We start from the raw sequence: 27,954 nt of genomic DNA, 5'->3' as shown, positions 1-27,954 counted from the left end.
TTATGTAAATTCAGCCCAGTGTTTTACTTTCTCATATAAGCCTCTGAATGCATTTAGGTAAAAAGACTCAGCACACTACAGAATTTAGAGCTTGATCTTCATAAATACAGGGCCAAGAAAATTAGTTTATCTTCTGCACTTCAAAATAAAAGTAATGTAATCTTCAGCAGTCCAGTCTGAATGGGTGGCTCAGTTGTACCATCTGATGCAGAAACACACAATGCACCATTCAATTCTAATGGGAATGGAGAGGAAAAATAGAAGCCCTTTTTTTAAGTGTTACTTCCAAATAATCTAGGAAACATCATCGATAGTGTTAAAAAACATTTCATAGCTTTTAAAAAATACGTGGAATACGTATCTACAACCAGGTATTGTTTTTCATGTTTGCATAGGGGACACAATCTTGTAGCAGCAGTTTTCATTAATCTTAGGAGTGTATGCATCTGCTTAGGCACACATGGTTGTGTGAATTGGTCTTTTTTTATTTATATGGTATTTCTAAAACCATATTACTCACTTTGCATCTTGTCACATAATCTGCTGTAGATGATTTATGATGAGCTTTTGATGATTGGTTTCCCTACAAGTCTTGAGGGTGATTTCTCAGCTACCCATCAGAGCCTGTCAGATTAGAATAATAATCTCATCATCAACACCAGCAAAAAGTTGCACTCACATACAAATACTCTTATGAGTCCAGAGCAGAAGCCAGATCCAGGATGATGCTGCACTTGCTCAGCTGCATCTTTGGTAGCCAAAAAAAAAAAAGGAGAAGGAAGATGCAATATACCAGGACTATATATTTATCTCATTTTTTTAATTCTGTCCCTGTAATGTTTACCCATGGCTGGGACTGTATCAGTAGGAAACCTGCCCTGCAGTCTATGCGAACTGCAAAACATAGGAGTGTAATGAATCCTTAACCAAACTGAACAGCTGGGATATTTCTGATTGTGTTGCTTCAGGCATTGCAAACTCTCCCATGCTTTGCCAGCCACAATTCAGTGTCAGTGTCAGGTAATTGAAAAGTTCCTCATGGATGTGAACAGAAGAGTCAAGGTCAGTGCAGGATAGACCAACTTTGAGCTGTGCTCTTGGTGTTTGCCACTTCAAAACGTGCTTATATGTGTAATAAGCTAATGCTAATTTGGATGTATATGTTCCATATGCATGTGCTGTTGGGGGAGACCTCTGGATTCATGGTTCCTCTCTGTGAAGGGAGGCTATTTTAATCCTAGCTTCTTTGCATCAGCCATCCCTCAAATAATAATTCTAATTATTCTAAGATACCTTTTTTTGTTCTGGTATTACAGACCCCCATTTTGATCCAATAACTGGTCATGCTCCTTTGCCACCTGCTCGTAGAGTAACTGGAGAAAATGTCAAAACAAATAGGACATCTCAAGACTATGATCAACTTCCCCCATCTTCAGGTAAGGCAAAAAACTGTTCTTGCAGAAAATTACAGCTTTATGAAACAAATAACTTTCATCTGTAAAGTCCAATGAGTTTTTTGTCATTCTGGGCATCAAATGGCAATGGTAATACTGTTCTACAAAAGTATGATATCAAATGATAACAGAGATTAATGTTCTGCAGTCCAGGTAGAAGTCGCTACCTGTTGTCTGTCGGTGTAGATACTGCAGCATCAATTTTATCAGCTGCCAAACTGAAGGCTTGTGTGACTTCTAGTTTCTTATTTTTTGAGAAAGGCAGAGGTTTTTCTGCCACCTTTAATGCTGACAAGAGATCAGAAGTCCTGCAAGTAGCACAAGCATCTCGGTTTCAGCTTTCATTTCTCCTTAAAAAATAGTAGCTTCACTCTCTAAAGTATTATTATTTTCTGGTCTTTTTTGCTAATATGTTTGTCTGAATTTCTAAGAAAATTTTAAGAAGTTTCTTAATAAAATGATAAAAACCAAACCCACTTAAAATTATCTTCCTTTTCAATGGAACAGCTACAGTAGAAGCAATTCCTCTGCCAAAGAAATTTCCCATATGGTTTTCAGGCAACACGAATAGTATTTAAAGAAAAACTACTCACATTAATTAAAATAATAACAGAATTACCTGTATTTCAAAGTAATTTCACCAATTTTTAGACAAATATTCTTTCATTTAGATGTGCATGGTACATGGGGAAGGGGAAGGATTGTCCCACCTACATTATTTTGCTGTGTGGAGAGACCACAAAAAGAAAGAGCAAAGTGATGTTTTGGACCATTAATCATTTTCCAGATAAGAGGGAGTTGTATATGAAGACTGAATAAAGAAAGGAAGGAACTCTAGTCTTTCAGCTATAACCATCACCAGTGTTCCCAAGTGGAAAAAAAAAAAGATAAATTTTATTAGTAGTAATTATTTGTTTCCTTCTCAGCAATACATAGTTTCACTCTGCTGGGGTATAGGAAAAAAAGAATATAGTTTCCAACTTAAATGATGGGAAATTTCTGTACCACTCTTCAGGTTGGCTTATTTTTTAATGAATAGCATAATTGAGAATTAGTGTGATGCCTTTGGTAAATGCTATCACTTTTGAGAGAATACCTTTTCAAATATGAGAGTGTCTCTCTTTTTGTTTCCCTTTGTTAGAAAAAGGGGTTTATAGTGTGTGTTTTATATGTGACACTGTGAGGGATCTGTTTGTCTTACAGTGCTAAACTGATTTATTTAACGTGCTTGAAGTTCTCTTATAATACAAATTAAGACAATGATGTAACTACTTTTAAAGCTATGGAGTTTTCCTGCAATTCTTGCAATTCTGTAGTAGAACAATTTTTAATTTTCCTCAGTTACTGCAGGCTGCTTACTGCTTAAGAACTTAGAGCTTTCTGATGTCACTTAATATATACTTTTCTATCTGTATGTTTCCCACGACCATCTTCTAAAACACGTGTCAACTTTTGCTATAAATATCATTCTAAGTCAGCATGATGTGCAGCAAGATATTCTGTTTAATTTCAATTAAATGAAAACTATGTGATAGATCATGTCATTCTCTTAATTGGAAAGTTGTTTTCACAGTGGCAGTAATTCCAAAGGATCGAACTGATGAGCTTCAGGATGAACTGGTTCACCTTCATCTATGATTTAAAAAGACAATGTAGAGAGTGTAACTGCGTTCAGAACTCTTGCATTTATTCTGAACTAATCAGTTCACTTAGGAAATTCTTCAATTCAGTGCTTTTGTGAGGTGATTCTTTGAACTAGCTGAAAAAGAAATGGAGTTCACTCTAAAATCTAATTATAATTTAGCCACTGGGTCCCTAGAGTAGCATGGGGTGTCCTTTAACTTCTCTGCCTCACTTTCACTGTTTTTTAAGATTGCTGTCGTGATGTTTAACTGAATTGTTAATGTGTAATGAGAAATTTATTCTAATTCAGCCAGGTATCCTGTATTGAACACTTAAATAGTACTCAGCTATGCAACTAACTACTCCAAAGGCATGGTTTCTCAAACTTTTTATATACAACTGTTTAAAATTATTACAGAAAGAGCAAGAGAAGGAGATAGGACTTGGGGGTGCTGGTGGATGAGAGGCTGGACATGAGCTGGCAATGTGTGCTCAGAGCCCAGAAAGTCAATCATATCCTGGGCTGCATCAAAAGCAGCGTGGGCAGCAGGTCGAGGGAGGTGATGGGATCCCCAGCATAGGAAGTACATTGACCTGTTGGAGCAAGTCCAGAGGAGGGCCGTGATTAGAGGGATGCAGCACCACTCCTATGAAAACAGGCTAAGAGAGTTGGGAATGTTCAGCCTGGAGAAGAGAAGGCTTCACCGTGACTTAATTACCGCCTTCCAGTACCTGGAGGGAGCCTGCAAGAATGCTGTTGACTTTTTACAAGGGCGTGTAGTGACAGGACAAGGGGGAATGGCTTCAAACTAGAGAGGGCAGATTTAGGTTACATATTAGAAAGAAATTCTTTACTGTGAAGGTGGTGAGGAAAGGTTTTCCAGAGAAGTTGTGGATGCATCATCCCTGAAGTGTTCAAGGCCAAGTTGGATGGGGCTTAGAGCAGCCTTGGGATAGTGGAAGATGTTCTTGCACATCCATGTCAGAGGATTTGGAACTAGATGATCTTTAATGTCCTTTCCAACCCAAACCATTCTGTGATTGTGTGATATTACCAATAGTTAGCATATTTTACCTAAGCACAACCAGTGATAAGGGGGAAAGGAAAAAGAAAATTAGGCCTCTAAGATAGATATATTTTGCTGAACTTAGCTATTCTGTAAGAAATGGATTCAAATGGTTAGTTAGGTATATTTGCCTGCTGCCTGTTCACTCACATGGTCTGATTAAAACACTTGGCATGTAAATTTAAATTCCTTTACACAGAAATATTATTTCAGGGTGGATTTCAATTAACATTAGGGGCAATAATGTGTCATGGTAATGCAGAATACGAAGATGATGCCTAACAGCTTGATGGAGCGATGTGTACAGTGACTCCTTTCTCACTTTCTCCATGCTCTCTGAGTTAGTGCAGATGTCCCCTCAGTATGCTTTGTTCCTGTACCCCAGTCAGATTGGATGTAGCTGCTTGCCACTGTTCAGCAGAGGGCCTTGCACAGCCAGCCTCTGTCACCTGCTTCTCTGATGCTTCTCAGTCTGTGAAAGACCATGGAACGTACAGGAGAAGCAGCAAGGGAAGAAAAGAAGGGCATTTCACAGCAGAGAGGAGTGGACAGTTGTCATCGTTACAAATAACCTCTTCCCACTGTGCCACAGAGCTCTCACTACTTTTTCCATGTATTTTGAACATTTATTAAATAGGCCTGTGTCTGCCTTTATACTAACCAAGGGTTAAATCTAGTGCTGGTATACAGAAATGTGAATGATAGAGGAAACTCCTTGCTGTAGAAACTGTTAATTGAATTTCACAATTAGAAAATCTGTTTGAATTTTTTAGTTAGACATCCATGGTGGCTGGAACATCAGAGAGGATGGGAGTTGGGAAGGAAAGTCCTGTTTAATACCTCTATCTCAGTGTCCAGATGGACATGCAGCTTAGGCTTAGTATCTTTAAGCTCAGGATCCAGTATGATACCCAGCTTTAGCTAAAATTTTATATGGATGTGAAGATATTGAAAGAGCTGTCAGCGCTTAAAAAAATAATAATGGGAATTGAGAGAGAGAGTGCTGAAGATCTTAAAGTATCTGTGCTATAGAGAGATGTCACTGTAGTTAGAATAAAATGCCTATGGCTGCAAATCTGCTGACAGAATTAAAAATGACCTTTCTAAATGATGTGATTGCTTAATAAAGTTTGTTTGAAAGCTTCAGCAAAGGAAGGTTTTAAACAAGAAATAACTTCAGTTTTAAGCCTGTATTAGACTGAGTAGAGAAAAATATATCCTCACGTAACACATGCACACAGAAGGATCTGATCTATGCACAAGGAATTTCTTCTGTGCTTCAAGCCCTGGGAAAATTTAAAGTTTGTAAATTAATTTTGTTTCATACTCTAGAAATTAATTCCATAATGAAATGTACATATGAAAATAGTTTGAAATGATTGTGAAAGAAAATTGATTGGTTTTAACTTGATATGCCATTATTTTAAACATAAGGAATATTCTTCTTTTACAGTCTTGAGTTTTCTAAAATAAGTGAAATGAGAAATTTGAACTTGTTTCTGATTTGGTTTTTAGTGATTAACCACATTTCCTGAGCTACGTTTAATTTCTCAGAGCAGTGTGTTTCATGGATCTTCCACACCTTCTTAGCAGGTTTGGATCTGCTTCAGGTGTGTTTATTAGAATCCTTATCATTTACATAAGTCTTCTCATCTTCAGAGAGAAAAAAATCAAAACAAATGCAAAATAGCCCTCACTGTCTGTAGGTTGTAGCTCCTTACTATAAATCTTTAATCAAATTTCTTTCATGCATTTGTTATATGAATATCACCGTCTTGCTAAAAGTACTATTATCTTCTCTGAATTAAGAAGTGGAATGAAATTTTATAGCAACACTCATCTGAATGGATGGAAAAACATTAGACATGCACTAGTGTGAACTGTTTTCCTTCATCTGAAGTGTTTAATGCACTCAGTTGAATTACAGTTCTCTCTATCCAGAGTTATGATAAGGTAGCATGTTATAACAAGAATACTAGAAATATAGCATTTCTTCCATCCCTAAAAAACTGTCTCTGAAGTACTTAACACTGCAAAATGCCACTGCTGTCAGTGTAAGTAAACAGGAAGTATCACAGCCAGAAATTCCTCTAATTTATCTTTATCAAAGTCACTGTTGATGAGACTCTTTAGAACCCTTTTTGAGGGATTAAAGACTTTTTTAAATTTTTTTAATACTTTGCTCTTGAAAGTGTTTTCTGCACTATGCCTGCTTGTATTTAAGCTTCTTACTGGGGAATCAGCGAGGATAAGGAGGTTTCAGTAAAGCACCAAGTTTACTTGAGCACAAAACTCTTGACTCTGAGAAGATTAGCAAGTTTGAATGTTAGCTTTTTTTCACCAGCACATCAGGATTCTCAACCACCAGCATCAACTGTGAAGGTAACCTTTCCAGAGAAGATAAGGAAAGGGGAGAAATTTCCAAAGGGACACTGGAGAGGGAGGATCATACTCGGTTCCCACTATGAGAATAATTGGACTAGAGTTTTTTTCGAGAAACCAGTTATTTATGTACTTAGGTATAGCTGTTGTGCATAAAATGAACTGCAATTGAGTGAACAGAATCTCCAAGATGTACCAATAAGTGAAGGATTTCTCCCTTGGGCACATTTGTCTGGATTCCTCTTCTGCGAAACTTACAGTCTTCAATAAAATTGTGATCAAATTTGTGGTTGGGTTTTGCTTGTTTGTTTTTTGTTTGGTGGGTTTTTTTGTTTGTGGGTTTGTTGGTTGGGGCTTTTTTTAAACTAAGAGAAAAGTTTTCGAGCTGTGGGTTTAAGAGTGGAAAGCCTTTAAAATTTTGACTGGCTATTTTCACCATCTTTGTTGTTCCATCATAGTTTCTTTTTCTTCCAACTTTGGATAATCCAAATTGTAAATTGCATGTTCCTTTCGTATTATTAAACTAGTATATTACTACATTATTTCTATTTTAGATGTTCTTGAGGACTTCAGCTTTTGCCCAAATTTTAAAATGAGATATATCAGTTAACTAAAATATTTCTTCATGTTTCTTTAGTATTTTACTGTTTAAACTGCTTCATGAGGCTTGACCTACCTTTAAAAAAAGCCTTAAACCAATTTATATTGATTTCTATCTCTTCTATTTGAAACAGATGGTTCACAAGCACCAGCCAGGCCCCCTAAACCACTTCCTCGGAGAACTGCACCAGAAATACATCACAGGAAAGCATACAGCTCTGACAGTTCCATGGAAAATGTGGATGCAAAAATTGCAAAACTTATGGGAGAGGGCTATTCCTTTGAAGAAGTCAAGAGGGCACTTGAAATTGCCCAGAATAATGTTGACGTGGCCCGTAGTATTTTAAGAGAGTTTGTCTGTTTTCCTCCACCCGTCTCTCCACGTCTCAACCTATAGCAGCATCAAGATTTTCTTGGAGCCTGTGAATAATTCTACAGACACATGTGTGGATTGGGGAATGAGAGGAAGAAGAGAATGGAATATTTTTCTTTCATCCTTAGTAGAAGGGTGTTTGTTTCCAGCCGTTTATCAAAGGCTCATGGCTGCTCTGATCAAGACTTATAAATATGCTGAGGCTTATGTATTTTTGCTAGCCATACTTTTTTAAATCAGGGTTGAACTGACAAAGTAATTTAAAGAAGTTTACTTCCCTAGAACTTTTAATCTGTGAAATGCTTTTTCTTGTTTACAAGTTGGCAAGTTACAGTTTTCTAGTTTGTGCCTGTACTATGTTCCTGTTCATATTCCCTTGTACTTGTGGTCAGTTCTGCTGTAGCATTCCCAACAGTTTCCATGCTGACCACTCCATCAACTAAATCATCACTTTCCAGAAGTTCTGTGTTTTGTTTTGTTTTTCTCTTACAAGATGCTTTAATTGGTTTTTTTGCATTTCAGCTCATCAAATGCAAAAAGTATGTGGCCTTCACTACTGATTTTTTTTTTTTCTTCTGAGATTCCTTTGCTTTTGGGAGAGGAAATACCTGAATGTAAAATGCATTATTTTGTCTATGAACTGCCTTTTTAAAGGTATTTTGACAGTGATGTTGGGCAGCTTTCTGTTTAACATGAATTCCATGACCTGTAGTCCCCAAGGTCTTTTATATACAGTTTCCAAAAAAAAATCCCAAACAACAAATAAAAGACTTCATGCAGCAGTGATACCGAGTTCTCACATGTAAAATCTCTTTCCAATTTGAGTAATTGATGGCAAATGTTCCAAAAAAGTCAAATGCACACGATAATACTGTGTTTTGATTACACACTAATGTCACCAGTTCTTTGTGACCTGAGTCATGCCAGAGTAGAAGGAATCTATTTGAATAATATTAATGATATTCAGGTAAATTCCAGGTCTAACTTCTGTAAAATAGAATGCAGTTAATTTTTTGTTTAAGTGATTATCCTGTGGTTCATTGTGGCTTGGATCAGTTTGTATTAACTTGGAAACTTTAAATCTTTGATGCACTGTTAATTCCTAATGCTACTGTAGCAATTTTTTTTTGCAAAATTCTTTAGTAATGTCCTCCCTCCCTGTACACTTTATAATTCTCGAGTATGTGTTTAATACCCAAATTCCTTCACTCAGTTTCCAGCTGCTTAGTTGGAAATACATTTTTGCTTTATGTGGTTAGTGGTACTCCAGACTTTGATATTTCATTTTTGAGCCCAAATTGATGCAAGCCAAATTAAAAATATTCTGAATTTTAGAAAAGAGAGAGAGGACAACTCTTTTCTGAGTACACTCAAACAGTCCAAATATTTTCAGAAAAATTCTTAAGATTGCTACTTTCTTGTTTTTTTAGGAAACTTTGAAATCTTCTTTTATTCTAATACTATTGAAAAAATAATACCATGTGGTAGTTAGAATATTTTTCGCGTTTTGAGATGTGACCAGTATATGAAAATTTTCACAGTGTGCCAAGCTGGGTGTGAAGTATATATTCATTATTCCCTTTCAGCTCTTAGTGTTCTTCTTCACGCTGAGCAAGTGTTAAAAGTTACATCATTTACAGGATCAGACCTCAGCAGCCAATGCATTTGTTGTAAAGATTTTTTTAGAAGACAGCAAGTGGCTGAATTGCAGGATTCAGAGTAACTGAGAACACCCATTGGAAATTACTGTGCTGTCTCAAAGTCCATTGTTTCACTAAGGAACTTATTCTTAAAACCAATTAAATAAATTACTTTGTAGCATCACAAAGTGTAGTACATATATCATTAATCTGCTTCAGTGATAAAAAATGATCAGGACAATTCAGGGTATAGGGAAGAACTTCTATTCTGTTTTGATTTAAGCAAATGATTCTGAGTTTATGTTCCAGAAAAGAGCATTTGCAACTTCATTTACTTGTTCATTCTTCAAGTACAGCTTACGAAAAGTTTAGATCTAAATTATATTCTGTGCTTTTATAGTTCAAGTTAATCTCTTTCCTCAGTTTTGGGAATAAGTTTTGTCTAGTCTTGAAACCCTCTTGTTCATTTGGTTTGTTTACAACATCACTGTAGCATTTTAGCTAGCTATAAATTCAAAATGATTCATGCTATTAAACTATACAGTCTGGTTGTACTGGAATCACTGAAATGAGGTTCTAGCATAACTGCCAGCATAGCAATGATGACAGTGAAAAAAAGAACACTTTGCAAGGATGAACAAACAATGTGCAGATTCAGTTTTGAAATTCTGAATTGTTATGAAGAACTCATTTTCTTTCTTTTTATGCAGAAGCTTAGTACAAATTACATCCTTATATTTCAATTAGGGGCTGGAACTACTGCCTGATAGATTAAAGTTTTCCTTCTCCTTTCTGGTTGTGACCACCAGTGACACTTACTTTTTTCATTATGTGTTAAAAAACAACTTGGTGAGCAATATTCTGAGTGGTAACTTGAAAAGAGTTCCATTAATCTTTAAATGAGTGCTAATAACACTTCTAAATAGTGGAAAATGCAGACTATTTCAAGCCTGTTTTGGTTAATAGTTTTAAAGTCAAACAGAGCGAAATTGCTTTGCTAGAGTGTTGATGTTTACTCTGCAGGAATTAATAGGCTTAAAATAAGTTAATCTGGCTGCAGTCTAGGTCTCTAAAGACATAGTTCTCTAAACATATTTTAACCTTTGAAAGACTTAAGGGTTTGAGCCTGGCAGTGTGTTATGCACATGTATAACTTTATACTCACTTGAGTGAGAGTGCTTGGATGAACAAAGTTGGTTAAACTCAGAAACATGTGCTGTCGTATTTCTTCCAATATTTCAGCCTTTAGACCATCATTGTGATGTCTGTTGGCCTCATCTTTTCTCTCCTTTCGGTAAAATCACTGCGTTTTGAGCAAATTGGCTGAATCAGAAGTTGAACAGAGCAAGTGGACATCAGCAGCACGGATCTTTTCCAAAGACTATGAGTAGAAAGAATTTAAATTGGGATAAGAGAAATTACTTTAATATAATTAACCATGTTAATGGCCTGGCTGGAACCCTAAAATGGCCACTGGTAAAATTTGTTAATGTTCAATATCTCAAGAGTGCATCTGGCACAGCGTTTTTATAATGTGAATTTAGGAAGTTTTGTACCAGGATCATTTCTTCTGTTATATTTCTCTAATTTTCAGCTTGAAGCTTTACTTTGCACTGACAACTCTGTCCTGAAAGCATTTAAGTTTGTGTCTTAAATATTGACAAATTTTGAAGCAAATGAACGCCGTATTCAAAGCAAATTCAGGTACTACCTGTTGACCTGGAATTTAGTGCTTTTAGGAGTGACTTCTTGAAAAAGGACTTCAGTAGTTTCCATTTTGAAGGATTTTCTTTCAAATAACGATTTTATCTGAAAATGCCTTTTATAAACTTGTCTAACATGTGGCAAACTTAGTGATGTGTTCAATTAATTTATATTTTATTCAACATTCTTTTTAAATTTTGGTTATTATGTATGCTCAAGTTCTTTATCTGTTCATGTAAGGTATTTTATAAAATTAATGTTAAGAGAATTTTGGTTTGATCCGTGATTTTTCAAGACTCTCTCTCTGTTATTGAATATTATCACTTTTCATACGACACTTCAGAAACATGTCCTGTCCTGTGTTTTGTAAGTCACAAAACACTTACCATTGTTTTGTAAGTCACAAAAATGAGGCCTTGTTCTAAAATAAGGCGAATCACTGCATTGAGACATTTGCTTTATATTCCCGTACATTACCTCATTTCTAAATTTCAGTAGTAAAAATTTATAAACTGGCAGTAACTTTGGAATGTGCATATAATAGTTGTATGTCAGAAAGATGCTGACCATTAAATATTTAGAATCTAAAGTGGTGAACATATAGTCTGACTGGATATTAATTTATAGGATTTTTTCCTGAAGAAAATTACAATAAACTCGCACTAATATTTTTTTAATATACTGTGCATTTACATTCTCAAACATTGTACTCTTAATGTAAAAAATATTTTAGGCATGTAAAACATTTTTTTTTCCCTGTTACTGTATTCCAGAATTCTGGAAAAATCTAAACACTGCACTATGCACAACAATACAACTATTACTGTTTAAACCCCAACACTGTTCCCTGCAGGTTGGATTAGACCTTCAGTACAGAGATTTTCATGGTACTTTCCTCAGTGTGTTAAACCTTTGCCCATTGTATAGCTCACTAGTCATTTTACTAATTTGAGAAGTTAACTGTTTGGTATACTTGCCTGTAGTACTTTAGGTGCCTATTTCTTCCAGTTTTATTCTTCTGATGTGAAAGTCAGCTGTCACCTTGTGTTGTAATCAAATTTTAGCAGCTGGGTGCTCTAGGACTGTTCTGGGAATTTTTGTTTGATAGACCCAGTCATTAATTCTGTACAAGATACTTGCCTCAATTTATCAGTTTCAATGAGTCTCCATCAGGAAAATCATAAATTCAGATTTTAAAATAGTGTGTTACTGTGGCATCTAAACATTCCATTTGTCCTTAGATGCTTTCATGTCTAGCAGTGGAAATTCTTATTCAAAATAAATCCTAATTCCCAAATGTTAAATCACAAAACAAATCTTAAATTCGTGAGACTTGATTGCATAATTATCCTGAACATTTTAAGGAATTTAAAAACCTCAGAATATTGTGAACTGTGACGGGATTTTTGCTTCCTAGACCTGCCAGAAGCAAAAGCACAAACTCATTGAATAATGATCTTCTGACTGTGAAGCTGCTTGCATCTGTGTTGATCTGTGAAGGAATCAACCAGTCCAACTAAAACAGTACTTGTTGAAAAAGAGCTTTTTTTTCCAATAACTGCCATGGTAGCCTGCAGGATGGGAGAAGAGCAGAGAACTAGATAGAAGATAATGCTATCATAACAACCCAAGCCCCTCTCTCCTGTTGGCATGCAAGATTTAGCTATTGTGAACTGCCTTTATTATCTAGTGCAAATAAAGGAGTATTTGTTAAGATTATTCCAGTCTTCAATTACTGTGTCCTTCTCCAAGGACACGCTTATTTAAAAGACACAGTGTTTTGGTACAGGATGGCAGGGTCTTTGCAGCAGAGGGAAGTTTGAAGTAGCATTCCTCTCAAAGTGTTTTGATGCTAGCAAAACAACCAAAAGCTTTATAGTGATTTCAGTAGAAACACCTGTTTTCAAGTTCATCATCTTGGTTCTTGAAGGATGTGTATATGTACATTTATGTACATACTTGTCTGGTGAAGCATGGAGAAGGGAGTATTCCAAATGATGCCAGCCTGGGGAGTTTGGACCTGGGCTCTTTGGTACTCACATTTGCAAAATATCTGCTCCTTTTGGGTAGCTGAAATCTGCTGAAAGTGAATCTGCACCATAATCAAGCTACTACATCTGTGTTTCAAAAGGCAAGTTTTCCTCCATAGGGAGCTGGGGAGGGGCATACATTTACTCTGAAATAAATAGCTTTCTTCTGTGCATCTGTAGTGATTAGGACACTGAAAATAATAAATGCTCTCTAGTTTTCATTAGCCCACAATGTAATAAGTGCCCTACGGAGAACTCTTTTTTTCATTTGCTAATTGAGTGTCCCTGAATTTCAAATTCTTTACAAACATAAGTTACATCATGAGCTATTCAGAAATACCTCAAGGTAGTGACTGGTGTAGTTTTCTGAAGCTATTATCTTTCCTGAACATGTGACTTTTCAAGTGTTTCCTCTTGTTTACATCTTCATTACCAATTCAGTGTGGTCCATATAAAATTATTGAATGATTATTTAAAAGCTTTCTTTTTACTTTATGGCTGTTATCAGTAGTACCTTTATTATCTAGGCTCACACACTAAAATTCAAATTATCCTGCTTTCATACAGCCTAGCTTGGGCCAAGTTCAGCTTGACCTTTGTCCCACAATAGATGTATCACTTGGCATCCTTATCTACTCCCTCCCAAATCTCTTCTGTGACATCAACCACTACCACATCCTTCATCTACATAAGGGCAGACACTTGGCAGTTTCCCATCTCAGCTTGCAACTACATCTGTATTTTCTTCTATGATCCCTCATAAAGTGTTCTGCTGGCCTTGTCTGTCTCAACCATTAGACAGATTGTCTGTGCTGTATCCAAATGGCCCCTGTGAGCACGGTCATCCAAAATGCATTCAGAATTCTGTGAGAAAGCCTGTTTTCTGTGTTAATGTCACTGGCATTTTTTTTCTGTTCCCTTCTTGACCTGGAAATGCACTCTTGTGTTTCATGATTTGCTTGTCAGGGACAGAGATGAAATCTTATTTCAGCAGATCCCTATTCTGCTTCTGATATGTGAAAAGAAACAAAGACATCTCCTGGGAACAGTCCTTGTGTTTGAGATGACTTGTGTCTCAATATGAGGGTTAAGGAGTTTGTCCAACAAATTTTGTTTGTAGCTTGGAAAGTCAGAAATGTATTTAATTACTTCTAGTACTAAGTGAGGTGCAGGTGGAAGGGATATATTTTGTAAGATGCGTCAGTGAATTTGGGAATTCTCTTGCAGATGTGCTGATTACCATGAGTGGCTGATTGACTCTACACCTTTGTCAGAGAGTTAAGTATCAGGTAACTTGAACATTCTCGCATAGAGAAGACAAAAGCATGTATTTGAATGACATTTTAGACAAGTTTCACATTTCAGAGTGTGGGTGAAAGAGGGAATTTGAGTTGTGCACTCAGATGTGCGACTTTGAGTGTGTGAGGGTACACTGAAGTGTACCCTAATCTTGTTTCGTGGCAGAGCATAGTTACATGGAACAGGCTTTATGTTCCTGCATGTATCATTCCAGAGTGATTTGTGCCATAGTTAATAACCTTATTTTAGTGTTTACCCTTGTACCACTACTTTTCACCCCCACCCCTTGTTGTGGTGTCTGGCTCAGCTCTTTAATTCTGTATGGCAAGCTGCTCAGTCAGTTCTCATAGCAACTTTTTTTTTACCTGTGATTTAACATGTGGTTTCCAGGCCCCACAAGGCTTTTCTATATGTTTTGAGGTTTGGTTTTAGCAGGAAGTATGTTAGCAATAAACAAAGCTGGCTTGGAGTTAAACAGACTTGTCTTCAGGCATTGGCATCCTTTCCTGTGATGTGTTGGTGTTGCTGAGTAAACAGTCTCCAAGATTATTAGGAGAGGCAGAGCCGTCATTGTATCTGTGCTTTGTTTTTAGGATATTGAGATACTGGCTGACTGGGGCATCACTGCAGGCTGTGAACCTGCCATCAAACTGGCTCTTGGTTCCCTGTTTAACCACACTTCTTAACAATTTCTAAGGGCCTGAGACCAAATTAAAATTGACTGTGGCTTTGTTCAAAGATGATGTGGGTATGCTTTTCACTTTTTGTGGCTGTGTAACTTGCTGTATTCATGTGTGGTGCCATGAGCATAATGCTGTAATACTCAACCCATCCGGAAACTCATGTCATTTCCATGCTTATTTAGTGGTTAATAATCTTTGCCTTGTGAAGTACATGAGGTTCCTCTGATGGGGTGCACAGGACAAAGGTTAATTTCTTGCTAGTGATGAGTACAGCAGTGTGGAATAACAGCTCATACAAAGGGACTCCTGTTGATGTACAAACTCTCTTAGCAATGTGGATTGATTTTTCTTGGTTGGGTGAGCTGAAATTTATTTTTCAATGATCTGCCCTTATGGCACCTTGTATTATTTATACTGTGTCATCGTTGTATTTGAGCTGTCTCCATTACAGCAATATCCATGCCTCTTGAGGCTCCCTGGTCTTCTCCCTTCCAAGACTAGCAAAGTCTGTCAAGAGAGCTGTATGAGATATATGGTGTGGATCTGGTTGCCTGATTTGTTAGTAGCATGTTTGTGGGATAAAAAGGATTTCTGGAGAAGCATTTTATCTATCTATCTATCTATCTATCTATCTATCTATCTATCTATCTATTTGTTTATTAAGAGAGTAGGTTTTATGGTGGAGAAAATTTTATTTTGAGTTTTTGGAAGCTATTGCTTTTTTAAAAAGGAAGATGCTGGTAATCTTTTTGTTGCTTTTTCAAGATATATTGAATAGTGGCTTTGAGGGAGTTGCATATTCTCCACCTTTTCTTTTTTTTCTTCTTGGTTAACAAACAACTAGGAAAACTTCTGCTCCTTCTGTACTTTCTGAAATGATACCAACCTACTGATGCTTGTTCAGCAGTTACACTGTCTGAACAAGACCCTGTTGTATATCTGTTGTTGGCACATCAGTGATAAGAGGGTACAAAGGTTTCTCAGAGGAAATGGGAAGGAGGGATGTGACAAAGGTACCTGCAAAGGAAGAGAAGGAAATACTCTTGAAGGAAAAAACTCTTAAGGAATAAAAAAAAGGAAGAAAGAAAAGGGTTCATGTCATGACCATTCTTTCACCAAAATTCTTTCTCATTTAATTCTCTCACTGTAAATAACATAATTAACTAAAACACAAGTGGTGGTAGATAATACAACTTAATAATTTCATTTAATGCTGTTGTAATTAAATAGTAAGTCTCAGAAAGAGTGGGTCTTTCTTTTGTTCCTTATAATTAACGTAAGTTTAGTTGGCATCTAAGTTTAGAAAATATTCATAAAATTGTGTGGTTTGAAATTGGTAGTGAGAAAGATCGCCAAATCTTGCAAATGAATGACTAAGCAAAGAAACTTTATTTGTCATTTGGCAGTTTTGTATCAGAGCCCAATTTGGAGAACTTATTAAATCTAGAAAATGTTGAAACCTTACAGGTTCCTTTGAAATGGAAGTTTGTGGGGTTTTTTTCCTCAGCATTGAAATCTGGGTTTCACTTTTCAGTGCGGTGGTGGAAATAATTTTCCCACTACAGAGCAGTCATGCTGTGATTATGCTTTATGCTCATCATTGGCAATAAATCTCACGGCCATCAGGCATGCTGAAAATTGTTATTGCACAGAATATAATGAAATTATTTGGGGGGCAATTGGGATGCCTCAGTTTCAAAAGTGGCCTCCTGATCTTCCAGCATATTTTAAGATTTCTCGGTGCACCTAAAACCCATAGCTGCTTTTCATTTCACAATTTAAACATATTTATTTAGAGAAACTTTGTAATATGCCTTAGGTAGGTGATTCAGTGTGTAGAAGGCAGAATGGGGGAGAGACAGTGGAGGGAGGTATCCTTTTTCTATTTCTGTGTCTCTCCATAGTTAATCTCTCTAAACTGTAGAGGTTTGGAGAGATCTCTTTGTACTGTAGAGGTTTTATTTTCTGTGGTACTAGTAAGACTTCTGTGAGTTTTGTCACTCAAGAAATACAATTTATGTGTGTTTCACTCAGTTTAAATACAGAAACACATCTAGAGATTGAAGAACTTTGTGAGCCAGGCCAGTAGGGCAGTTTAGGAGTGTACAAAGGAGAGCACTCCTTCTGCATTTCTGTAAGAAACTCGAGAACAAATTGGACAATACTTCATTTGCATATCCACTGAATAACATGTAGAGAGAGGGAGACTCCCGGAAAACCAGCCTATAATAAGCTTGGAAATGCTTGCCTGATCTCTGGGCTGCATGTCAGCTACTTTGAAGCTGTAATGGCAGTGGGCTTTCTTGGATTAGAGAATAAGAAGGGGAAAGTCCTTAAGACTTTGGCACTTTTTTGCATTCTACACTTACATCAATGAATTGGGTCTTATTCAAACCAAGGGATTGGTTTTACAAAGCCATATCCTGACAAGAGGAAATGTTGCTAGGACTTGCCTTTGAGTTTAGGGAGAAATTGGACTTTAAGACTGAAACTGAAAATACCCCATAAAGACAATTACAGGATATTTAGTTGTCTGGGTTTGTGTGGGGGTTTGACAATTATTTTCAAATACTTAAAAAATAAGTTCTGTATATTTTTAAACTCTGTTGAATGAAATCCGTGGTTTCTGAGGTATTTGACTTTTCCCTTCCCCACTGGGAATGGAGGACCTCATATATTTATGAAAGCTCTATCAGATTAGTTTGGCAGGGGGCAGGTTCCACAAGATTGGTTTTAAAAATGCTTTGAAAGCTATTTTAGGAATGGTGATACCAGAACTCACATACAGAGAGAGAACCATCCTTTGAGTGTAAAGTAGTATCCCTGTGGCAAGCAGTAATAAATATATGAAGATGGTTTATGTCTCTAAGAAACAATCTCCATAATTTTGATGATGTTTTGTTTATGCTGTATGAGCATATTGTTTCTCAAGAAGCATAGTTGTAGCGTAATTGTATGATAATTGGAATTTAAATACACATCATAAGTGTAGCTCATTTATTTGCACTCTTGAAAAGGAAGGTTGGCACGATGCTGGAGATGGCAGACTGGAAGCTGCAAAATGCCTATTCCTCTTTCTAGAGAATAAGAAACTTCCCCTTTCTACAAATGTACTATGAGCAATGGGAGATAGGCCAGACTGTAAGTGTTGGAACAAAGCATTACAGGGTCAGTTTTGTTGTTTCTCCAGGCTTTCTCATTTGGTGACTTTTGGTCATTTTGCAAAGACAAGAATTTGATTAGTTCAGTTTAAAGGGAGAGTCAAACCATCACGGGTTCAGCAGGAGATGTCATGAAAAGTTTGAAGAGTAGGTGAAAATAATGGCATTTGCCTCCCTGTGCTGGGAAAACAAAATTCACATGGGCCAAGGTTCAGGGCTTCTCATCATGTGGGTGTCTACATTTTGTTTCCTTTCTCCCTTAACTATTATCTCTCTTTTTCTTTAATAGGTTGTCTTTCTGTATGTGATGCAAGGAGCACTGTGTTACCTACATGAGGACAAACATTTTTAGCAGGGTCTGTTGCAGGAAAAGGTTTTTTACAGTGAGTGTGGTGAAATACTGGAACAGGTTGTTGTGAGAGGTGGTGGATGCCCGATCCCTGGAAACATTCAGGGCCAGGTTGGACTGGGCTCTGAGGAGCCTGGTCTAATGGAAGGTGTCCCTGCCACTGCAAAACGGGGTGGACTAGATGGTCTTTAAATGCCCCTTTCAACTCAAAACTATTCTGTGATTCTGTGGTTAAGGTCATATAAGGGACCTTAATCAGATATTTCACATATAAGGTATTTATGAAAAACAATTAGATTTAATTTGCAAACACCTGAAATATGGCATGGGGATACTTCATAAACCTTATTAGGGACCTCCATTCTGTCTTCCAGTCCCATTCCCAGTAAAAACAGATGCACATTTTTGAATTATACTCTTGCAGCTCTCTTCCTATAGTGTTTGGCTAGTTGTCTCCTCTCAACTTCTTTCAGTCTCAGGCTTCGTATTTTTCTCTTGGTTCATCTTATACAGTCTCTAAGCTTCCCTCATCCCTTCTATTTGCTCATTATGAAACTATTCCGCTGTTATTAAGACTTTCCTGGGTAAATTTTGAAATTGTATCTTCCCACCCTTACTGGCCATTGCGCCCTTACTGGCCACCACAGCTGCAGAGAGCTTTTGCCTCTCTCTTCAAGGTCCTCACATGTCACACTGTGATCTTCCTATTCCTTTACAATTTTCATTGCCTAGGGATTTTCGAGCACAAGTCCTATGAGGAGAGGCTGAGGGAACTGGGGTTGTTCAGCCTGGAGAAGAGGAGGCTCAAGGGAGACCTCATCACTCCCTACAACTCCCTGAAAGGAGGCTGTAACCAGGTGGGGGTTGCTCTCTTCTCCCAGGCAACCAGCAGTAGGACAAGAGGGCATGGTCTTAAGCTCTGCTAGGGCAGGTTTAGGTTGGATATTAGGAAGAAATTTTTTACATTTCACACATTGGAATGGGCTGCCCAGGGAGGTGGTGGATTCTCCGTCCCTGGAGGTTTTTAAGATGAGACTGGATGTGGCACTCAGTGCCATGGTCTGGTAACCACGGCGGTGTTGGATCAAGGGTTGGACTTGATGATCTCAGAGGTCTTTTCCAACCCGGTTGATTCTATGATTCTATCCTATGATTAAGTGACAATAACAACACTTTGCTTCTTTCTTACCCATTCTCTCTTTCACAGTGAGCAACTGTTGTCTCATTAGCAGCTGTTCTTTGGCTGTTTGTGCCAGCCTGAAGTACCAGGTGTGCTTTCTGGCCAGCTCTGTAAGTGACTCCTTCAAGTGCAGTTGTCCCTTTTCTGCACAAAGTATCAGTGCTATGTTGAGAGCATTAAGCTCTCAGTGGCTTGTCTTTTTTTTTAGCTGGAGTCATACTTGTCTGTATGTTTCAGTAGTTCTGTCACCTTTGCAGTGTTCCAAGTGATGCCGAATAGTAACTCCTAATCTACAGGCAAGGTGCTCAATTGCAGGAGTCTTGGGCTGTGAACATGTGGGATCTCTCAAGTTAAATACACTTTTAGAGGAGTCTCAGGAAGAAGGCATACAGTGGTCTTTGGTATGAGCAGAAGTACAGCTGCTGAGGGTGCGGGCCGTACAACTGCAGTGGATCAGCCCATTGCTGCTCTTTGTCAACACCAGATGAGGGCTGCTTTTTAAGGCAGTCCTAATGTGACTGCTGCTATCAGCCTGAGATGCCCTGTTTTCCTGTTACTTTTTTATTTTATCTCATTTTTTTAAATGAAAACGCTAATATTAGCATGTATCGTGGGTTGTAGTAAAGTGTGATAGCCAGGAAAGCTATGGTGCAAAGCTGTTTTCCTAAGGTGAGTCAGAGGATGCAAATGATAGAAACTCATCTACTTTTCTCCACAATGACTGTTAATAACATGTAGTTTCACTTTAAACAGGAGCCCACTGAACTAGGCATGTGAAAACCTGCTCAAATGTGTAAGAGCTTGCAGATTGCAGTAGTGCAGAGAATTGATGTTAACGAGAAGGGACTCATTTTATAGACCAGGAAAATAATGGAGGGGTTTTTTCTGCCTTTTTTTTTTCCTTTTCTACAATCTTTTCTCCCCTTTTTAGCAAATCTGAAGTTTTGTATTGAAATGTGGTATGTTTGTGTGCTGTGAAATGATCCAGTTTCTACCTTGTAAAAGCTTGGTTGTTATTCGACAGGAGAGGATTCAAGCTGCTCAGTGTTGTTTGAAGAGATTGTTTAATGCTATGCCACCTCTTTTGTGTGCTATCTGCACAATTTTATTTTTTTTTTTTAATATTCTTGTGCGCTGTTTGGCTGTAGAGGGTTGGTATCTTCGACTCTGCCTTGGAAATTAAAAATTTACTGTAAATGTGCTTTGATGGAAGATCAGCTCTGCAGCTGCTGTGGTTTCTCTGTTGCAGAAAGTGCTGTGTGTACCCTGGGTACTGTCAGTCCTGAAAACACAGTTGATATTACCTGCACACCTATTTGCTGGCATCTTTTTCAAGAGTGTGTGGGTCAAGCAAGAACTGGGATACTTTTCGTCCTCCTTTTGTCTTACTTACCTGTGCCAATCACATGCTTAAGGAAGACTGGAAGTCATATCACAACCCGTTTATGGCCATGAGATCAAAACCAAATGGGAGACCAATGATTAAATAAAGCAAAGTTGAAGATGGAAAGGAGGTAGAATTGCAGCAGCAGTGAAGATAGAGGATAAAATTATGGTAAATATATCAAGCCAGTGGGAGAAATTTATAGCCATTGAGTAGCTTTGAAGGGAATTTAATGACAGGAAAAAAAGACTTTTGCAGGAAGACTGATTTTTTTTTTATTTTTTTATTTTTTCTATCAGGAACAAAACTAGCTGCGGAGAGGCTTTCCAGGAGGGACATCAGACTAGAGATAAACAGGTAGGAGGCAAAGGAAGAGGAAGAGCAGAAAGAGCCTTAACTGCATTGTGGTTGGGTTTGTTAGTAAAAGCAGAAACAACAAGCAGAGTCCGGGAACTGCTTGATAGGTGGATGCACAGCTCTTCTGAAGATGGCTTTAGGGATGAAGTATGGACTGTCTAGTGCACTTAACCTATCCAAAGGCATGCTGTTTCCAAACTTTTACTGCGAGCCTTAGTTGCTGACTCAGTGCTGATGCAGTATCTATAGTGCTTGCCTGCAAACGTGGGCTCTCGCTTCAGCACTGGTTTCATTCCATTCTTTCAGCTTTCTCTCTGTGAAGACTTTCTGAGTTCAGAATTAGTTTAGTATATGGATAGTGATTTCTCCACTTCAGAGCTGTTTGACCAGCGTCTTACTAGAAGCCTGTGTCCTATAAAATAAGGGGCTTAACTCTGTCCTCTGGTGAAGGACCATCCTGATAAGCTGAGTTGAACAGACCTGCACAGGCCAGGCTCTGTGCCTATTCACAGCCTTGCCCAGGACTTTTCTGAAAAACCCAGTCCCCTGCATGTTCCAGTCCCCTGCTCTGTGCCTGTGCACAGGAGGACATCAAGGACAGATGCATCCTCCTGATGTGAGTAGGGTTTACTGCAGGTATATTGTAAACCCTGAGATAAAACTGGTACTGAAAAACAAGGCTGGCTCTGCCTACAATCTTCAAATGTGTAGCAAACACACAAAAAAATGGACTTTCTGCAGGATTGCTGGCATGCACAAGGCATTTACTCCATGCCATGCCAGGGCCAGCAGCAGAGGGGAAGGGAGAGGAGCTGTGGGGACTTTGAGAGAGAGTGCAGCCACAACAAAAGGGGCAACTTTGCAGCAGTGCTGCAGGGTGAATATTACCTGTCTCAGCAGGCTGCATGTAGACTTGGGGCTCACAGTCTCATCACCCGTGTTCTAGTGCTGTTCAATAGCAAAAGGACTCTGGCTGAGTGGAAATGATGCTCTGCAATGTTTTAATCTGAGACACTGCAGGCTTGGCTTTCAGAGATGCCAACCACTCCTATCTCCTCTTTTCCTGAGCCTGAGTTGCAGTGTTGCATGCTCGTTCATAATAGGGTGTCAAATTATAGGAGAAGCTCTATTTGTCATAAATGGCAGCCCTATGTTTCAGCAGATATTTTGTGAGTCTAGTGAGCCTAAACCAAGGCAGTATGGATTAAACTGTCCCTCTGATTTTCTAGGTCACTATTGGAGGGTGTTTGTCAATTTAAAACTCTTTTACACCCTGCAAAATATTGTCTTTTAATAAAACTCCTTTGAAATCCTTATCCAGTATCTTGGCATTTTGCAGAAGGTACAATTATGTCCCAAAGTTCGGTTGAACAAGCCCCGTTAGATGGATGACAACTTCCAACCCTCTTCAGTAAATAATGGTTAAATTTCCCTGAGGTGCGGGGTTTTTTCTCTTCCTCTTTCTGTTTGATATCTCAGGCCAGAGAACAGTGTATATTCCTACCAATTTGAATTTAAATGAAGCAGACAGCTAACTTTGATTTGCTTCTGTTCCTTCCCATCAGACAAACTGGCTTGCATTAATTATATTAATAAAAATGACATTAAAATTACCAAGTTTTTAAAGACACATGACCCACCAAGTTACAAGTCATCCTGTATGCATATTAATTACAAGTTGACTAAGATTTCAGTAGAAGCTCAAAGGAATGACATTTTTCCCTGTATGTTGGTTTTAATTTGGAAAGCTCCCTTGTAATGCAAGATGTATCCTGTCCTAATGTGGTTCTCTAATCACAGTATGCTTTAATTTTGATAGATGACCCCCAAATGCTTTAAATATACTAAGACTTGCAGTAATTAGAATTATTTTTTTAATACTTTGTTTCCCGAACTATCCATGGTGACATCCATCTATCATCAGATGGATTTGTTTACTCATTCTCTTTCCAAAAAAAAAAAAAAAGAAAGAAAAATCAAGTTATTTGTATTGAGAGTTTATCTTTGCTGCTATGTGGTGAAGGAAGCATGTTATAATTTATCTCACTCTAGTTACTGCTCCCTTTTTTGAGAGATTGTGTTCTGAAGAAGTGCACATTTTTCAGAAATGTTCAAAGCCCTTGCCCTCCCTCCCCCATCTACAAGTAGTAGCATTGTCTCAACAGGAGAGCCAAAAAGTCACTTCAGTCATTCTGAGTGCTTGCCAATGGAAACTAAAGTACAAGGCAGGATTCACTAGGCATTTTTTTCCTCTGCTTCATCTTTCATCTTACCGTGTTTGTAATATATAATGCTTGTATACTCACAAATATACACATCTAGTGCATATTTTCAGTGCAGAATATTTATTAACAGAGGTTGTACAAAACAAGAAAAAGTGTTGAGGATATTAATCTCCTGTCATTTCCCCCAAACCTGTCCTCCTCTGTCCTCCTTGTGTCATGATTCCTTGTCTGACCTTTGCAGTAGTGTTTAACTGTGGTGGTTGCTACTGTTTGTTCAGCCATCAGACAGTGGGACTGATGTGAGAGTTGCTCAGTGTGGCCCAGAGTGCTACCTATGGAAGTGCCCTTGCCTTTCCACAAGGAAGATGTTTGCTGGGCTTTTGCTCATTCATGGCTGGTTTTATCCTTTATTGCAGCAGTGACAAACCCCCACCCTGGCAAACAGGATGGCAGGTCTTTACCACCACTTGCCAGTGTCTGGATTTAGGCATTAAGCCCAGGAGGGTCCTGACTTGAATAACTAGGGGGAAAAAAATGTTTCCTTCCTGGGCCAGTTAATAATCAGATCATATTAACAAGTAAAATTTGATTAGGCTTCTGATTAGGAAAGAGTAAGCCAGGAGTTTGAAGCTTGTTGTGTCAACAGAACAGATTAGCTTCAGTCTGATGTTCTGCTTTCAATAAGAAACTGTTAATAAAATTATAGTGTCTGACTTCCTCATGAGGTTCTGAACATAAAGGACTTTGAGCAGTTGCAAAATATGATAGCACTGGGACTTTGTAAACAACCAGGCAGAAGACTATCAAATCATTTAATTGCAATAAAAAAATAATAGTAGGGGAAAAGGGAAATATTTGTCTCTAATGAATGAGGTAAAACTTGCATGTTTGGAAAATGCTAGTAGGTTGCTGTCAACTGCCTGAGCTGACCACTCAGGAGGGCAGATGTCCCAGCTGGAGGGCTCTGAGCTCACTGTTGCACAAAGCTTTATAGGCAGAACAGCCCAGTTCAATGCTGAAAAAGTTCTGAACAATTCTGACAGTTTAACCTTTTTATTGGAAAGTATTAAACTAAGCAATGTCACCAGCACCTTGTGAGGAGGCTCATTGCATGCAAGAAGCAACTGGCAATGTAGTGTGACCTGGAATGGCATCTGGGTTTTTACTGAGAACAGATTTTAGAAGAAACAGAGAAAATAATTCCTGTAAATTTTTTATTGAGCCCAGGTACTTTCAGCCAGCTCTGAGAATTGTTCAGCAGATCTCCACATACTAAACCGTTGGCATTTTGCCATACAAACCAGCATCACAGAAATTCAGGGTATAGGCTGTTAAAACCATATTGCAAAGGCCTAACATTTAGAAATATAAATAATGCTTAGCCTACTTTTCTCATCAGAATAGGATCCAGTGACACTGTGATTAATCACAGGCTGCTCAGCATCAGTAGGGGGAAATGAAACCTATTAACGCTGCTGTGTTCTCCAGGTGCTGAGGCTGTATGGGAGGAAATGATCTCTGATGTGAGTGAAGACGGACTGCTAATTCAAAAAACAAAATTCCACCTGCTGTCAAGAATGATTAGGGATCAGAATGGTACATTTGTGGTGATTGCTTGATCTTCGTGGCTAATGAAGTTAACTGTCTACAGTCAGACCCCCGTTAAAGTTAACTGTGGTGTTTTATGTTGTACCTAAAATGTTCTCCTGTACCAGATATGTTCAAGCAGGACAATTTCTCCCTTGGAGCATGCTCACTCACTCTACCTCAGGCTCAAGAAGCGTGAGAGGGTGAACATTGCTCTCAGCTCAAAGCAGCAAGCTCTGATTCTGCTTGTTACTTCAGGCACTGCTGACTGATTTTGGATGCTCTCTCTGAACAGCAAATGCCCTGTTGTGTACCATCATCATTAACAATGGTCTTCAACTTCGAGGGGGATGGGAACAAAACAATGTTTCTTCTACCTCTTTGAATTTCAGCATTGTGGATTTAAATCTACTCATTTTCTGTGCTACGTAACAGCCAGGGTACCTCTGTCTACTACACAATTCATTTGGTCATGACCTCTACAAATTTTGTCCTCCTTCAGATCACTTTGAATTAACCTATGGGAGGGAGTAGGATGTCCTGCTGGAATACCAGGTCTTGGATTCTCAGGTTTCTGCAGGAAAGCTGTAGGTTATCTGAAAGACACACCAAGGGCAATGCACTGTAGTCCATCAGCAAAGAGAGAGCAGGATGATGTGTGCGAACAGAAACAGACTGACAAACATGTTGCTGTCATGTGCACACCCTTCATGCAGAAGATGGGAAAGTGCTTTGTACTTAACTGGAATGTGGTAGTGGTATCAAGGCTCTCAAGTATGGAATGATTTTTCTTAGAGGGCATGTAAGCTAAAGATAGCCAGACAGCTGTAGGGGAGTTTGTCTTGCAAGGCACCCCCCCCCCCCCCACCTCAGAGAAATGTATCAGAAACACCAGGTAAAGCTGAGATTGCTTCATTATTGTTATTGAAGCCACTGAATTTGGGTACAGAGGTAGCAGAATTGGGACCAGTGGGAAAGTAGTAATTAGAAAAACATTCATTTGGGAAGAGACTGGCTGGAGGAAAGGAGGTACAAGGGGAAAAAAAGGGTTCAGAAGTGGAGAAATGGAAAGCAACATAAAGATCAGGTTAAAAAACACAAGAGGGCAGATTTTCCACCAGTAAGAGTATGAACCTTTGCAGATGTTAGTGTAGCTATCCTACTGACCCAAGGCCACCAGGATGCCAGAGGGTACCCTTGGGGCAACTCACTCGCCTACCAGTCAGGTCTGCTTTGGAAAGGACTGGTGTAGGAGGGCGGAGGCAAGAGGGATCACCTGCACCTTAAGGTTAAATGATGTGGGGGAGAGAAGGATGATGGATTTGTACTTCAGTAGTAGTTGTGTGTAGTTAATAGGATTTAGCAGTGATACGCCACAGCTTTGTAGCTGTGTGCAATAGCAAGCCAAATAATGGGAATTGATAACAGTAGTCTATTTATTAGTTAATTAGGCTATTTGATTTGTTAATTATTAGTAATATGTTGATCGATCAATAAGCGTTATAGCCCCTATCAGTTAGGTCTTAAGCCTGCAATGTAAAGGAGGAGAGCCAGATCCTGAGGCAACCCAGTAGGTGATTCTTCTGAAACTGGACCTTGCATGACTGTGTCTCTGTAGAACCTGAGGCAGTAAATAAGTGTTGTAAACTTATCTTAAATACCAGTCTGATTCCTCCTTCACTTAGGCTGTCTTCCATAGTAGTCTGCAATCTTTTTAATTCCTCCTTAAAGAAGGAATTAATTTAATTTTAATTTAAAAAAGTTCTTTTATTCTCATTTGTAGCTCATTAGTTCCTCCGTGATCTAAATTGTCTTGGTTCTCTCATATGTCCTGGTAAGTATTTTGATTCCAGCTTATGGTTCCTGTTTTGGAGCAGGGGGATTTGCTTATTTACTTGGAACTTTCTAATCAGCTTCTCAAATCTGTCTGGATACTTTACAGCTGCCTTTGCAGATAGTTGTTTGGGTTTTTTTCTGAGCAGCCTGTTACTTTTTCTTCCTGTGAAATATAGTTTCTTTTGGAGAAAATTCTCATTCCTGATTTAATTTCCTTTGACTATTTTCTAATGATTTTGGGTCGGCTTTAATGTTTTATGAGTCATTTCATTATTTGTTCCATCTTGGTTCCTCAGTGCCTGACCTGAGTCAGGCACCACCTCTGTCCTGCTGTGCAAGTTTTAGCCTTAGTCAGAATTTAGAGTTTTTCCCATGTGGATAAGCATCAGCAATACATAATGGGTGTGCTATTTGTGATATCTTCACACTAAAATTCCCTTCAGGATGGTGGAAAGAGAGGCTGTTTTCCCCCTTAGAAATTCTCTCCCCTTTGCTATTTACCACAGCCACAATCACTGTTTCTTTGGCCATGTCTCTGCCATATGCCCAGCCACCAATAAATGGCCATGACTTTTATTTCAAATGGATTTATTAGGGATGGTGACTAATGCATTTTTATGCTGGATTACTTATTATATTCATGTCTTGTGTCAAGATCTAGTTGGATGAAAGAACTGAGTGCACTAAAATACCATTTGAGAAGGGTTTATTAGTTAATAATACCTTGAAACGCACTTGAATGCTTTTCCTCATGTAAATTTATGTAAATGTTTTTTGACTGAAGGCTGAATTATTATAATAAAAGCAGTATTATGTATATTGAGGAAGCTGAGCTGTTTGGGTTTGGTCACTGTATCTCTTGGAGCTGAAGAAGCTCATCCTGTCCAACCTAATTATTTCCACAGATCCCAAGAAAGCTTTTCTTTTTCCTCTCAGTTCATCTCTGAGGTCTGAGTTGAATTGTAGAAGTTGGAGAAACACAAATGTTTAAAAAGTTCTTTTGGTACCTGCTGTTATGTT

General features: G+C 38.3%; 1 protein-coding gene and 1 long non-coding RNA gene across 6 annotated transcripts in view; both read left to right on the top strand.

The window, feature by feature from the left end:
- CBLB (Cbl proto-oncogene B) overlaps nucleotides 1-11,111 on the top strand; it is a 134,232-nt gene extending 123,121 nt beyond the window's left edge. For both annotated transcript variants that reach the window (XM_032680012.1, XM_032680013.1), the window contains 2 exons: nucleotides 1,317-1,436; nucleotides 7,261-11,111. In XM_032680012.1, the coding sequence (XP_032535903.1) occupies nucleotides 1,317-1,436; nucleotides 7,261-7,523 (383 nt within the window). In that variant the 3' untranslated portion in view covers nucleotides 7,524-11,111. The remainder of the gene's footprint in view (nucleotides 1-1,316; nucleotides 1,437-7,260) is intronic.
- Nucleotides 11,112-15,105: 3,994 nt separating this feature from the next.
- The window catches only part of LOC116782720, a 28,514-nt gene continuing 15,665 nt past the window's right edge, over nucleotides 15,106-27,954 (top strand). For 3 of the 4 annotated variants that reach the window (XR_004355333.1, XR_004355331.1, XR_004355330.1), the window contains exons 1-2: nucleotides 15,106-15,212; nucleotides 21,229-21,286. This is a non-coding gene — a long non-coding RNA (uncharacterized LOC116782720). The remainder of the gene's footprint in view (nucleotides 15,213-21,228; nucleotides 21,287-27,954) is intronic. The other variant, XR_004355332.1, reaches the window with a different exon arrangement.

Source organism: Chiroxiphia lanceolata, chromosome 2 (assembly GCF_009829145.1).
Source record: "Chiroxiphia lanceolata isolate bChiLan1 chromosome 2, bChiLan1.pri, whole genome shotgun sequence".
Lineage (NCBI taxonomy): Eukaryota > Metazoa > Chordata > Aves > Passeriformes > Pipridae > Chiroxiphia > Chiroxiphia lanceolata.
This window is presented reverse-complemented; position numbering and strand designations above follow the sequence as displayed.